This window comes from Mustela erminea, chromosome 12, assembly GCF_009829155.1.
Source record: "Mustela erminea isolate mMusErm1 chromosome 12, mMusErm1.Pri, whole genome shotgun sequence".
NCBI lineage: Eukaryota > Metazoa > Chordata > Mammalia > Carnivora > Mustelidae > Mustela > Mustela erminea.
Genome location: NC_045625.1, coordinates 66,532,030 through 66,547,990, shown reverse-complemented (window position 1 = coordinate 66,547,990; position 15,961 = coordinate 66,532,030). Strand labels below are relative to the sequence as shown.

The 15,961-nt window shown below is 40.2% G+C and overlaps 1 protein-coding gene across 1 annotated transcript in view; it reads right to left on the bottom strand.

The window, feature by feature from the left end:
• Positions 1 to 15,961, bottom strand: part of TUT7 (terminal uridylyl transferase 7) — a 59,097-nt gene that overhangs the window by 3,782 nt on the left and 39,354 nt on the right. Inside the window, 4 exon segments of the mRNA XM_032308694.1 lie at positions 10,395 to 10,720; positions 11,815 to 11,930; positions 13,685 to 13,776; positions 13,859 to 13,906. Coding sequence (XP_032164585.1) covers positions 10,395 to 10,720; positions 11,815 to 11,930; positions 13,685 to 13,776; positions 13,859 to 13,906 — 582 coding nt within the window.

Sequence of the window (15,961 nt, the reverse complement as noted above, 5' to 3'; positions counted from 1 at the left end):
ATGCGCTACATAATGGATAGTATGTTCTGTATTCATAGACAGAATACTGGAAAGAAACACAGTAAGTCTATCTATAGTGATCTATATAAATTTCAAAATCACTTCATTAAATAAATACGAAAAACCAGGGTATAAAACATTCTTATTATACAGTATGATGCATCATTTAAATTAAAAATTCAACAATGATATGTATGTAAAAGGGTTCATATGTAAGTTTAAAAAAAGGAACTAGAAGAATTCATCTGAACTCCTAATAATAGATGCCTCTGGGGTGGAGGGGCCACAAAGGATGGAATGGGTCTGGGATGGTGGTCAACGCGGACTTCGACCATCTTAATGATCTTTTATTGAAAAAAAGATTGAGAAGAAAATAGGGAAAAAAATAAGTTCAGTTCTCTAGTAGATGAGTTTTATTTGTATCTTCGTATTTTTCCCAACATGTTAGGAAACCACTCTTTTCTAAGAATAGTGCTAATAGTCTGATTACTACATAGCCTGTATAAAAAAAAAAAAATCATACCTGAAGAAATTTCATATAAAAATGTGCATGTAAAAAAGTAAACCCACTAGAAATAAAACATGAACTTTTATGTACTGTGAGGGAATAACAAGAAATTTATAAAACTCTGAAGCATGACTTGAAATCACCTAAAAATTGGCTAGATGAAACGACTAAAACAAGCAAGCGACAAACTATATGGCAAAACAAATCGTAAACAAGACTGAAAGGTTAATAAATTGACATGGTGGCGGGGAAGGACAGAACACGTTTGTTAAAGGACAAATGGATTTCTATGTGGAAACTAAAGCTAAAAACAGAGATGACTGCCCTAGTTAAAAAATACAAAGATAGAAACATGAAGAAACACAGATGAAAACATGTGAAAAGCAGGAGACTTCAAGGGAGAATACAAGCCGATGGGCAAAAGACTACTCCCATAAAGTGAGGGTCTGGGAAACAGGCAGTCAGAGACTCTCTGGTGGCTGACAATTCCCTTTTGGCATTGCTGGCCTCACTGTGAGAAGGTGTGCCCTTTTTTAATCTATCATTCTACTGACTAGGAATTTATCCTGAGGCAGTAACTAGGCAAATATTGCCTGATGGTGTTTGATGTAAGCAGTGGTCTTCAAACTTGGATACATGTAATCCCTGAGCCAACTGAACAGGATGAGTGGGCAGGGGGCTTTACGGGACTTGACTGGGGTGCCTCATGTCTACTGGATTCTTTCTGAGAATGCCTCTGTGGCCAAGGTTTTGGGCTGGTTCTCAGAAGGCACACCAGTCTTCCTTTCACAGTCCTCCTACTTTATAGAAGAGAGGCATGTCTCCTCCTCATCCAAATCTTAATGTGGTACATGGCCTTGGGAAAAAACCCAAGGAGGCAGGAAGGAAAAGAAACGCTGGTTATCTGTGGTAAGTGTGAAGGCCTCTAACAAAAATTCCAAATTTTTAGCTTTTGTGAAATTACACTGATAGGTGATGTTCATCGCAAATAATTCTTAATGATACATTACTATGAGATTTTTGGTCATTTCGTTTAAAAAGGAATAGCAGTAACTGAATGACACTGCTGTAATACATCTTCCATTCCCAAATAAAGCATATCTATTACTTTTAATACCCTATCATAAAGACTACTGGGGTTTCTTGATGTTTACCAACTATAAAAACAAAAAAGATTTGGGATAGAAATGATGAGGAACACTGTTTCATTCCTGTAGTATTGATCCCAAAATACTTGATTGTATGGAGAAAAATCCCATCTATCTCATTAAGTGGCAGTCACTTTCAGTATGTAAACATAAATAGAAAAATCTTTTTTCACTAATTTTTAATCAAAAATTGTAACATTTGTTTTGATCAATTATATATTCTAATGCAAAAACTCAATTTAGAAGAAATTTTTACATTTTGATAAAAGGCTTAAAAAATCCAATTTCTATAAATATTATTATTGCAGATAAGGAGGATAGGCTGATCAATAATATGCTTGAATTTGAAACTTCTTTTTCTTTAAGATTTTGTTTTTAAGTAATCTCTACACCCAAAGTGGGTCTTGAACTTACAACCTTGATATCAAGAGTTGCACACTCTACCCACTGAGCCACCCAGGTACCCCGAAAATGCTTGAAATATATATGCTAAAAAATATACTACCTTAAGATGGAAGTAAAACAAAGAATTCAAGGAGGAAAGTAAAATTTCTGCCTATTAAGGAGCTGTAAATGAAGGGTAGCGTGTATGAAAAAACAGTGATATATTAATTTCATTTGATACATTTAAGGCTAATTGATAAGGTTTATTTTAAAATTTCAACATTTATTTTTTAAAAAACCTCAGGAATTATATGCTTTGCAATTGTGATGAAAATTTTAGATATCAACTTAAAAATATTTAAGATATATGGGCTTTCTACATTTTGAGGGAAGAATATGAGAGCAAAAAAAGTTTTGGAGGACACTGATGTACCAAATATTTGAAAGCAGCTAGTCCATTAATAAGGAATAATTAAATAAATAATGGCATGTTCATATACTAGAATATCGAGAAGGGTATCAACAAGAATGATCTCTACACACTGATAACAAGGTGTCCCTATATTTTTTACAAAGGTACTTCTGTTATTTTATTTTACTCAAGATTTTAAGTAATCTCTACACTCAACATGAGGCTTGAACTCACAACCCTGAGATCAAGAGCTGCATGTTCTACCAACTGAGCCAACCAGGCATCCCTGTTTCTGTTATTTTAAATTTACTATCATAAAGATCACTTTTTAAAAAAATTAGGCTTTTAAATTCTGGTCGAGGAAAAAAACTGTAATAGTATATACACATCATCATGAGGGAGTAAAGATACCATCAATCTCTTCCAACATCTTCAGTTTTTAGGATTTCAAACTGTGAGGTTAAAATGGAATAAATGAAGAGTCAGACGTAGTTCTTTTGGAAATATAACCTTCTTTGCAAAAAGGGGAAGTTGTAAGGAATAGAGAAATGTTAGTTTTTTTGAGATTCTCATTCTGAATAAATTGTTATTATGTAAACCAGAGTAGTTCACTTATGCAGGAAAACCAGCTGACTATGGTTCTAATGTCCATGGTATATGTGTCCTATTGGAAGAGGGAAGTAACAGCAAGGCAGGAAACTGTTCACACCCGTAACAAGGCAGTGATAACTTGCTGAGGGATAACATTTGCCAGATGCTGTGAAAAGAGCTTTATGTATAGAAAATTAATCCTTACAACTGTCCTGTGAGGTGTCAGCCCCAATTTACTGATAAGAAAACCAAGGTACAAAGATGTCCAGTAACTTGACAGAGGCTGAAAAGCCAGCAGATAGTTGGGCTGTATTTCAAACTCACCTATGTCTGACTTGAAAGCTCTTATTCTTGGCCCTTCTACTGCTCAGTCTCTTTATTCTTTCAAAATGAATACATCTCTATCAGTAAAACTCACTGAACATCTAAGGCACTGCGTCAGCAGTGTATATAAGGGGGAGGGGAGTCCCAATGGAAAACAAGGAAATTCATGGAATCTTCTATTCATTACTCTCCCGTCTGGCAGATAAGGACTATGTGCAGCCCAGGAGAAAGGAATGGAGCAAGAAGTATCAGGAAAGAGAACTTGGCTTTTTAGGGGCTCAGTGCTTTAACCTCAGGATCTGGTAAGATAAATGGGGCTACAGCCCTTCTCTAGATGAGACATGTGGAGCTCAGAGAAAGCAGATCTCTTGCCTGAGGTCAATATGGCTACTGGAGAGAACAGGGGCCGTCCTATCAACAGGAAACCACCTGTGTGTCACATATATAGTACTGTGGGGAAAAAAGAACTCTGGGGAATTTAACACTACTTACAGTTGAGACGTATTTCAGATTTATAATATAGACAATGGGTTGAGTTTATTGTGGATAAATCTGACAAGTCTTAACAGTTGTTGACTGAAGAGTTTAATTAAGATAGATTTTAACTACCCATAAATTTTTTTTTTCTGGTATAAAGTAGGTATGTTTATTGTAATAACTTTTCTTCTGTAGTCAATTCAACCTTTAAGTTTTACAGTTGCTGAAAATATTTATAAATATGTAAGTCTCTGATGTGGAAGACAATTACAGAAATCTTTACAGCCATTTGGTCATGCCATGCCCAGGTATTATGTCCAGATGTCCAACATCTGTATTCTTTTCCCACTGACAAATAAATTCAGAAAATTATAATAAACTTCTACTTTCAAGACGTGTAAGGCCTTTAGCAGGAGCCACGCCGACGGTCACTGTGCGGGAGCATCAGTGTGTCACACTCCTATAAACCTCTGTGTTGCGGCTACACGCAGGTGCTGTTTTAAGTGCTTTTACATGGATTTCTCAACATCCCTGTAAGCCAGCTATTATCATCCCTTTGTAACAGATGAGGAAACTGAGTCAAGCGGAGTGTAAGCAGGTTTTTTAAGATCACAAAGCTAGAAATCATATCCTGCAATCTGAGGGCAGAGGCCATGTTCTTCCACACCCTACCCTCGGCAAAAGCAACATCTCGACCAAGAAAGGATCCCTATTTTCCCTGTGTAATGCTCTGGAAATATCTGTTGAAGGCTGAGGCTTGTAAAAACAACACTCTTTTGGCTTGTTTACACATGGTAACTCTGTGACCCTGAAACTCTCCGAGGATCTGTGGGAAGCAACCGCACACACTGCCACGGAGAGTCCGTTTCCCGCACTTGGCTTTCAGAGGCAGAGGGTGTCAGCCTCCTCCTCTCGTCTCACAACAGGGCCCCAGGCCCACTTCACTTCTATTTGATTTGGGGTGTTTTCCCACTAGAACATTTCTTGTTTTTACATCCATCCATGCATTCTACTGAAAACAATGGCAAAATCTTCCCAGGAAACAGCTGCTCCTGCATTTTCTCACAGAGCCGCCTCTGTCTTTACCTTTATATCCACACTGTTCCCTATTTAGGTAAGGGCGGTACTTCTCTGAAGATTTCTGGCTCTTTCGCCTTGAACCATCTGACCTCACTCTATACCAACCCAGTGCCCATGCTTCACAAATTGGAATTGTTACGCGATCTGATGCCACTTTAAATGTTTTCTCCAATCATTAAAAAAAAAAAAAAAATCCCTGGAATTCACATAGCTTAAAAATAAGTGCCTATTCCTGTTTAGATTACTGTATATACTTGAGATACTTCATCCCCAGACAGGCAGAAAGAGAAGTAGCTACATAATTTAACAAATCCATTTATTTTTCTCTTGTGAACGACATTCAGAGTAGAGACAACCAAACATCCCTTGCTGGGAGCTCTCAGAGCTTTCCCAGGGTGAGACCACTGCGCCCTGGTTTCTCTCAGACTGTGCTGGTGAAAGTAGGGAAGCCTCTCTCTCGCGCGGGGTCTACAAGGCTGCCCAGGGGCGGGGAGTGCTATCTCCCAGTAACTGATGGCAGAGACAGCTTCGTCTCTTTACATTCTAATGAACACACCATCTTTCCAAGCTAAAAACAAATGTGTTTGCATATCAGCAATAACATACAATAGGTAAAAGCTGATCATAAAATATATGGGTTGTTTTACACTACATACAAAAATGTCAAGTTCTGTCAATGGAGTTTTAAAATTTCAGAAACTTTTCTCATAAACTGTACAATCAAGTTAAAAAGACTACACATGCTCTATTTGCTTATATAATTTCCTTTCTTTAACCCTACTTTATTGAATAAGATAAGAGAGACAGAGAGACAGAGATAGAGAGAGAGAGAGAGAGAGAAACTAAGCAAAGTTACTAAGGGTGTTTACAGGCCAGAACTCAGAATATTTGTTATAGAGTTTATAGTTTCATCCTTTCTTACTAAAAAAAGCTGAAAAAGTTGCTCAGTTACTTTGTTTTTCCTCTTCCCTCTCAAGTTTCCCTTCTCCCTCCCGACTCACATTCTTGAAACACCGGAGAAAGGGAGAGCCTCCCGGTTTTGCCTTCCTCTGGGCATCTGTCCACAGGCCTGTGGGCCAGGCAGGGACGGTGTGAGGCTCGGTTGCCCACAGTTCCTCTTCCAGCACTTCTCACCAGAAACCCCAGCAGTCAGGTTTCTGTCCTCTTCACACCACAGGGATGGCTCTTTCCAGAGTCACTCATGACGTGAGCACTGCCCAATGCAATCCTTACAGCGCCATCCACACAGCACCCGAATTTGCAGCGGCGAGGCCCAAGAATGGTCAAGCCCTCTCTGAGGCCCCTTGTCCTCCGAGCCAGCTCCTACTCCAGGAGCCAGCTCTCTTGCTGCTCGGCTCCCTCACTGACCATCTTCTGTCTGTCTTCTTTATTTTGAGCCTTTAAATGTTCTCTTTTCTTTCTGCATTATTTTCTAGGTGATCTCATTCCTACCCAGGCCTTCAAACGCTATCTCTGCACTGAAAATACTCAAGTCTCGGTCTTCAGCCTGGCCCTCTGCTCTGCACACCTTCCTCGTCCATCCCACTGGCGACCTGGCATCTGTACTCAGACATCTAGCAGGCTCTTAAATTGACATGGCTACAACCGGACTCTCTTTCTCCCTGAAGTCTGCTCTTCCTGAGTCCTTCTCAGCACAGGAAACTCCACTTCCATTCTTCCAGTTGCTCAGGCCTAAACTTGTAGTGTCATCTCGGGTCCACTTTTTGTCCTATGTCACCATCTAATCCAGTGACAACCCACGTTGATGCCAAATATCCAGAACACGACCAGTCCTCACATTGCCTTCTGCTCCCACCCGAGAATAAGCTGGCACCATTTCTCCCCTGAGCTCTAGCAGAAGCCTCCTCGTGGGCCGGCTGTCACCCTCACCTCCTCACAGCAGCCATAAGGAACCTTCCGCAACAGAATGCAGATTAAACTTTCTTTGTTCCAAGCCCTCCAACAGCTGTCCATCTCACAGACAGAAAGAAATCCAATCTGGCCAGGGCTCAAGGCGCCTCATGATCCACACCCATCTACCCTGACCTGACCTCCTACCACGCCCCTCCCTGCACTTGCCACTCAGCGACACCGAGGGACAATGGTGGTTTTCAGTTCTATTGGAACGGTCTACCTCCAACTTCCCCTGCCTGGCCCCTTCCTTCATTTGATTCTTTGCATAGATGTTACTTAACAGAATGGCCACCTCCCTATCCAGCATTCCCTTTTCCTGCTTTGTATTTCTCAGCACCTGTTGCCATAAGAAACACTTCCGTATCTCTTCTGACAAGAACACAGAGTGAACGAGAGCAAGGACTTTGCTGGTTCCCTGCTGTATCGCCCGTGTTAAGGCTCGTACCCTGCACTTGGGGCCGGGCAGGGGAGGGGGGAGAGGGAAAATGGCTTAGTAAGTACTTGAAGGAAGTACTGAAGGAAGGATTCAAGACATAGTGAGAGAGCAAGAGAGTGGAGTTCAGGCCAACAATTACTTTCTTCCCTTCCTCTGGTGCACAGCACACAGCCTCATGAGGAGAGTACACTGCTGACAAGGCAGGGGCAAAAACGTGTGAGAGAGGGACAAAGAATTAAAGACTATGGTTCCTGCTCAGGGGTGGTATAGGAATCACCTTAGAACACTTAAAAGCTATGCAGGTCTAAGCCTACCCACTCAGAATCGGATTTAGGAGGTAAAGGTGGGGACAGGGCAACCGTATTTTTAAGAGTTCCCTGAGTGATTCTGATGTTTAGTCCCTGTTAAAACCACTTACTCAAAGGAAGCATCTCAAAAGGCATGTGGTAAGCTATGCAGTAAATAAAAGAACACACATTTGTTTTTTTAAAACCCACATACCTGACTGGGGACTCAAAAATATAGTTGTTTTTTGTTTCTTTTTGTCTTCATGTAAAAGCACTGCCTAAAAAATGAAATAGACTGGTTTACAACGTCGCAAGGAAGAGCATCTGAAAACAGCCTTAAAACCGTAACCATTTCCAAGGAGGGCTGAAATTAGGCACGTGGAAGGCACAACTTTGCAAGTTAATTGAAAAGCAAGACAGAGACTCGGGAATCCTCAAAGCACGCCCCGCCATCCGGAGCCATCCGGAGCCATCCGGAGCTCAGCAAGCCGCACCCCACGCTGCACCAGGGCCAGAGACAGGAGCCAGGAGGGTTAGCCAGCGGAAGGAGGGCAGGGCCAGCGGCTGCCCGGCACCTCGCTGAGGGCCTGGCACAGAGCTGCTTGCACTCAGTTAAGTGTTCGCTCAACAGACAGGAGACCCAGGGGCTTCCTGCTCAGGCGTGAGCTAGGTTTACCTGAGCAAATGTGCCAGTTGGTCTCAAGGGGCTAGGTGAAGAAGGGGATCCGAATACACAATCTGATTTAGACACACCTGAGAAAAAAGTTAGCATTTTGTTCTCACTTTAAAATGAAAGCAGCATCCCTGTTTTCAAACTTCCACAGAACGATTTTCTGTGGACAGGACAGAAGGTCCACTCAGCATCTTGTGTGAACAATAACATATTTGAAGACATGAGAGGGGGCAGCATAATTTTCCAATAGGAAGAAGCAACTGAGTACTTTGAGTAGCTCCGAAGGAAACGCCCCATACCCTAGCCCCACTCCTCCTTTCCTATTTTACTTTTAAAAAATACAGTGACTACCTGATTTAGTGTGTAAATGCTGCATTCTGAGGAATCCAAGATTCTGGCGCTTTTCCTTCGGATTGATAATAACTAGCCTCTCACCCCATGATACCCTGGACTCCCCTTGATTCGCTGCTGCCCCTGCAGGCTTTCAGGAATACTGCTCTGTTTTGATAGCTTCACTAGACAACTTAAACCTTGCTACCAGCTAGGAGGAAGAAATCCATCAAAGCTGGGGGAATGCTGGGGCTTCCCTTTACCGCTGTGCTGTAGCCAAGAGGAACACGATGGTAACGTGCTTTGTGCTACTTAGTAAACACCGACCACCAGTTTCAGAAAGGTCTACAAAAATAACTTCGGTAGAATTTCATTATATCTGATCTATACTATTTCCAGTTTCCTCATCTGTCAACTGGGATTATCGATACCCCCATCTCATGGGGCTGGGGAAAAAATGAGATGAGACTGCCCACGTTAAGTACTTAAAATAGTGCCTGACTCATAGGAAGCACTCCGTGAATGTTAGCTCTATTATTTTAATTTCTCTTAAATAGATATTCCTCTTATAATCATTAAAGATCTGGTCTATGTCCCATGTCAGGGTAAAAAAAAGTTGGAGTTTACATTTGTCCGAGCTCCTTAGAAGCAGGACAAGCTGTATCTTCCATAAACACCAAAGTCCTATTTTAAAACCAATAATTAAATAATTTAAAAATATACTTCATTCCATATAAAGCTCCATTTAAAAAAAAATAAGTGCTCTAAAAATTTTGTCTTTAAAAAAAGAGACACATTATATTGCTGTTATGATATAATAAAATGGAAGAGAGGTATTAGTGTTCCAGGAACGACGAACAGTAGAGAATTTTAAGGGAATTGTCATCAGTGCTGACTCTCTTACACCACCCATACACATGTAACAACTGAGGACAGGAACAGGAGAGCTTACTACTTTAATCTAAAAAATGACTCCTCGGGTTTCTTCTTTATGCTTCTCCATGCTCTCTCCTCTATCAAAGTCCACCCACTCTCACGGGTTTATTCGGAGAAAGAAAGTGGGAGTGTATAAACTGCTTCGTAAATTCCAACTTACACACACAGAAGGTACCTTCATGCTTAACAGTCTGTTAAAAAGGTGCCCGCAGTGGACACTTCACCCATTTAACAGAAAGGGTCAATGCAGATCCAAGAACCCAAAGGGATGGGATGTACGGATGACATGCAACTATGGACTGAGAGTGTGTTTTTCCTTATGGTAAGAATAATCACGTTCACTGCGGGAAACTAATAATGTCCTATATATGTACTCCATAATTCTCTTCTGCAGTTGGAACCACCATAACAGCTGTGTCATGGAGTTCCTTCTGGTCCCTCTTCTAGGCATGTGCATGTACATATTTAAACGAAAGCACAAGTGGCTCACTATACACAGCCTGGTGTCCTGAGATTAACTTAGCTATGCCTCCCCCGTGGCCAGTCAGTGCTTTAGTTTCCAAAGTGCACGTACTGAGAAGCGAAGCTTAAGTGGCAGCTTGTTTTCTGGTCACACAGGCTACATTTTATAGGCACTGGGGATGACCGGATTTTCCATTCATGGATAATCTTAGAAAAGTCAAGCAAATGACTTCTATAAGCCTCTCAATGAAATTGCCATATAAGAGGGTCTGAATTCAAATGGGGTGGGTTCACTTTCTTAAAAATCTTTTTCAGTAAGTTGATTTGTTAAAGAAATAAATATAACTAAAATAATAAAGAGTTCTAAACTCTAAAAAAGAGATTTCCCTTGAGATGTGAGTGCAAACATTGAGGTATGACCGGGATCCATACCTGGAGAGCCTTTAAATTGTGGGCATTCCTTTTTAATGTGCCCTTCTCTTCCACAAATAAAACAACGTTTTTCTCTTAAGTCTTTGTCATCCTGTCTCTTCCATTTTTCCACTGGAGGCTTGAGTATTTTCTCTCTGCCCAGGTCGACAGCCGCCCTCACCGGCTTGGCTTTCTGAGGTGTGCACTGCATGGGCTTATCTTCTTTTGTCGACACCTCCCTCTCTGTGTACTTGTTCTGAATTTCTTTGTCCTCTTTGCTTCTCTTCTCTTTGTTCTCAGGGTATCTTTGGTTCAGGGTATCTTCCTGATCACGCCGTCGTCTCACTCTAGAAGATGATATAACACCGGTAGGAAAAATCTAAATAGAAACCTGACAAGATATTAAGGGTGCTCCAGGTTTGGGAGATAACCAGAGACAGAAGGTATCAGGGGGAAAAACAAGAATGTAACACATTTCAGACCCTCTTTCAGGAAGCAACCTCAGGGCGATGGTATAGTTTTTCTTTTTGATTTTCACAACTACTCTAGTGCCATAAAAACAGTATTTGCAGTTAGCAGAACTCCTTGGTCCAGTACCTGCTAAGATATGGATGTAAAGAAACTCCAGTGATCTTTGGGGTGATTTCTTGTGACTCTGAGGCCCATTCTTTTAAGTACGCACTAGAAATTCGAGATGTGGAACTTTCAGTTCACAAGGGAAAAAGGGTTGTAAGGTGATTTATGTTCTTAAAATGTTAAAAATATTTCTTTCTTGCTCTACATGAGCAGTGACTATTATTTGAATATAAAACCAAAGTACTAAATAAGAGCCTCGAATTCCAGATGGTGCCTTAAGAGCATGTCTTTAAATGAGAGTATTATGGTCCAATTAAGACCAACACACCATCCAAAACCATAGTATGGCCCATGCAAGCAATCAACATTACCCCACCTCCTGCAAACGTCACCAGAAGTATCCTGACCCACGTGAGTGGGTCAGCACAGCAATCATTAAGGGTTGAACCACATACACGTGAAGGGTCCTAAATGGCAAAAAGTTGTACATGAGTCTGGAACAGCCCTGTTACTGTACACTGGAAGTGTAACTGATGTCCTGAAGAGCCCATTTTACTTTCCTCGTTTCTTCTGCCATCCCTGTTAGAGAGGCTGCCGACCAAATGGCCGAGTAGCGACTGGGGCAGTGACCAAAATGAGGGAAGGGGAGCAGGCCTGGAAGACTGGCATCTGTACACCCAAGGGACATCTGGTCATCTGTGCTTAAATGCACATTTTAAATCAGTTCATTTTCACTGTGAAAAATCATTTATCTGAGAACTGCTGGATTTAATACAAGTTTATTTTCTGTTACAATAGAACCTCATTTAAAAACTGGTACAATAGGAAGTAAAAATGAAACCACCCCTTTTGAACACTGACTTACTTTCTCCTCATTGGACAGTCCTTCATGAAGTGTCCAATTTTCCCACAAATTCGGCAACATCTATCATTTGGGGCCAGCTCTCCTTCAGTTAGCACTTCTGGATCAAAAAAGTACTCCTAACAGAACATAAATATAGAAAAGTATGAACTACTAAAGTGAGATCAAAACATGAAAACTAACCAGATATCAATCAGAGACCCTCTTTTTAATGATTATTATACTGTTTAATTCCAAAATTGAAGACCATTAAGAGGTTTACTTCAGGATAATTTTACCCAAATTCATTTTGCTTTATTCCTTTTCATCATGCAGACCATGGTTTAGCCCTAACCACAAAGACAGCCTGTTTTTCCAGGACATTTCTACACAAGAGCACATACCCATGAGTCAGCTTCGCCAGGACTTGGAGGCCGAGGTCAGGTACAAAGGTTTCGCTTAATCATAAAATGAAAAGGCTAAAATCCAATAAACTGAGGAATACGATTTGCATTACACATACAGAGAAAAAGAAAGAAGCTATGTGCTGTTCTTTGTTTGTTGTGGCTTCTGGAGAAAAATATCAGAAGAAAGGAAAGAGAATGTCTGAACTGAAGCCTCCTTGCCAGTGAAATTTAGGTGAGGACCAGAGTATCAGGATCACCTAGGAGTCTGTAAGAAATGCAAATTTTGGTCCCCACCCTGATCTCCTGAATCAGAATCTGCATTTTAACAAAATCCCCAAGGTGCTCTGTAGGAATAAGTTTCAGAAGCCTTGGTGTAGAAGACAACCATAGCATATCCAGCAAAAAGGAGATGCACAGATGGGATCCAGTGCTGAATATACACAAATGCACTTAAGGTTAATTTAAAAAGTCTTTATTAAAAAAAAAAAAAAAAAAATTAGGGTGCCTGGGTGGCTCAGTCTGTTGGGGGTCTGCCTTCGGCACAGGTCATGATCCCAGTGTCTTGGGATCGAGTCCCACATCGCGCTCCCCACTCAGCAGGCAGTCTGCTTCTACCTCTACCCCTTCCCCCAGCTTGTGCTTGCTCTCCCTCTCTTTCGCAAATTAAAAAAAAAAAATTAATGTTGGAAAAAAATAACTTGAACAGAAAATCCTCTAGTTCCTAACTCCCTTTTCTCTCACTGAAGGGAATTTCTACAGTACGACTGTGCTTTGTTTTTAATGAGTCCAGTTCCATACAAATCTTGAGTATTAGGTTACGGGATACCAGTAAGCTTGCTAGCACAGAGAGCTTGGTCTCTTTCTTAGGCCCATTAAGAGATGTATTATTCTGCTTTCCAAGTGAAACATCCAGACTTCCTATGAGGTAAGTGGAGGACCCCTAGCCACACGGAGGCTGGCCTTGGCAGAAGCTGGCATAGAGCCAAATGCCCACGGAACAGCGATTCCATCTACATGTGTTGCCAAGGCAAAGCAACAGCACCACAATGACTAATCTTCCCACCCAAACTCCACTTTTGGCTGTTTTTCCCTTTTCTCCTGATAAAAATGGCCTCAGAACTGAGGATGTTTAAAAAACGTTTTTGGAATTGCTTTGTATTGCCATTGTTTATCTTGGCTAGATTCACTAGACTTTTAGAGTATTTACTGCTGGTGTAATATGTAAAAATTAATAAAGCACCTTTTTTGGTTTTTAGGTATTTCTTTCCTTTCCTTTTTTTTTTTTTTTTAAAGATCTTAATTATTTTTTGTCAGAGAGAGAGAGGGAGAGAGAGAGAGAGAGAAAGCACAAGCAGGGGAAGTAGCAGGCTACCCGCTGAGCTAGGAGCCCGATGTGGGACTCGATCCCAGGACTCTGGGATCATGACCTGAGCCGACTGAGCCACCCAGGCATTCCAGTATTTTTGGTATTTCTAACAGACACTTACCATTTTTGAGGGGCAGTCCTTTGGAAATCCTTTGACTGGAATACCAAATACTCTTCTACCATTAATGAATGCTTTCATGATAAAATTTGTCACTAAGAAGAAAGAGTAAGTGCTCAATTAGATGGAGTAAAAGGAAAAGGGATCACAATAACATTTATAAACAAAGCAACTTACTTTTCCTTGATAATCCAGCTCCAAGATTATGATTCAAATCAAAGGGATCTAATCAAAGAAAATTAATGAGAACAAGAATATAATGAAATAGGAAATGCCATCGTTCATACATTAAGTGACTATATAAGAAGGAAGTGTTACATACTTTATTATTTGTAAAAGTACAGTTGTCCTTTGAAAAATGTAGGGGATAGAGGCAACAATCCCCCACATAGTAAAAAATCCACGCATACTGAGTCCCCCGAAACTTAACTACTAACAGCCTACTATTGACCAGAAGCCTTACCTATAACATAGGTGATTAATACATATTTGTATATGTATTATATACTGCATTTTTACAATAAAGCAGGCTAATGAAAATGTTAAGAAAATCACAAGAGAAAGTACATTTACTGTACCGTATTTATTGAAAAAAATTCACATGTAAGTGAACCTGTGCAGTTCGACCTCTTGCTGTTCAAGGGTTAACTTTATTGAATGATTGCCTTTTTAATGAGTTTCCAATATGCAATACAGCTAAGTAATATCAATTCCTAAACATAAGTCAAGTGTTTTCTCCAAAGTGTCCATCAGAAGAGAGGGTGTTGCTTTATATTTGAATCTGTATAGACTCGTTCCTATTATGAGGAGCTGTTTCATTTTGAACAACAAAATATTGTCTGGAGACCTATTAGTTGTGTATGATCTAATGGTGCTAGTCTGGGAAGCATAAAGAGGTCATAAATTTATTTAGAACATTTTAGTGCTGAATGTTCCTGCTAACTAACAAGTGTTTTAAGGATCATGTTAGTCATCTTGAGGATCATAAAACACAGTTAAGACAAATTAAGACATATGCACCTGTCCCAACGGCATAACAATGGCTACCTGGACCTCAGTTTTTAGTGAAATCTTCATAAAGGACTCCTCTATGATGTTAAAGGTCTGCATCACAAAGTCTTATATAGGTATGTATATGTTGTGCTCTGGAATATTATCTATTAGATGACCCAGAAAGTGGTAGGAATGATGAAAAAAAAATGATGATGTAAGATTTATTCAAGATCTGAATAAAACTTATTCATGAAATAAATGGAGATAAAGTACTTTCTAAATTAAAATATTTTATATATAATATACATATGTAATAATTCATACTTTGAATATTATGTGTAGATATTTATTTCCAATAAATGCCTAAAAACACTAAAGAAAAGCAAAGGAAAAAAACCCTCAAAACCCTTTTTAGGAATCAAGAATTGAAGACCACTTTGTATACAGTAGATACAAAAAGAATACAGAAATGAAAAGGGGCATCCTAAAGTTGTCTGTTATGCTTCTAATGAACAATAACTGGGGCACACCATTCTGGATTCAGACTCACTAACAGGTTCCTGGAGTAGAGGAGCTTTCGCTCAATTTGATCCTACACTAATAACCGCTATTAGAACGTTACTTCCTAGTAGGGTTTTTTTTGAAGATTTTATTTATTTATTTGACAGACGGAGATCTCAAGTAGGAGGAGAGAGAAAGGAGGAATCAGGCTCCCCGGTGAATGGAGAGTCCAATGAGGGGCTCAATCCCAGGACCCCAGGACCCCAGGACCCCAGGACCCTGACCTAAGCCGAAGGCAGAAGCTTTAACCCACTGAGCCACCCAGATGCCCCTTCCTTCCAAGTAGATTTGATCATGCTTCCTTCTGGTGACTTTCACATGTGTGTATGTGGAAGTATTTTTGGTTGTTTGCTTAATGCAGCAGGGACACTATGATATTAAGCTACGGGACAGTAATAATCATTGCTGCTGTCACCACCCCTGAAATTCCTCCATTCTAGAACAGCTGGTTAAAAGGCTTCTTTCTCACTTAGCCTATTATTAATGGTTCATCTGAAAGTAATGTAAAAATGAGAAGTAAAAGATTAAGAGACTTCAAAAATTAAAAACAAAATATGAACAACTGGAGACCATAAGAATCCACTGTGATAATGGAAAGGTTTAAGACAAAGTTCTATGTTTTTGACACATGAGATCCTAAAACGTTAAAACCCTATCTAAAGTCACAGTGATCTGAATGTAACTTTATAAATGTTCACAGTATTATCATACTGCCAACAGTCAGAA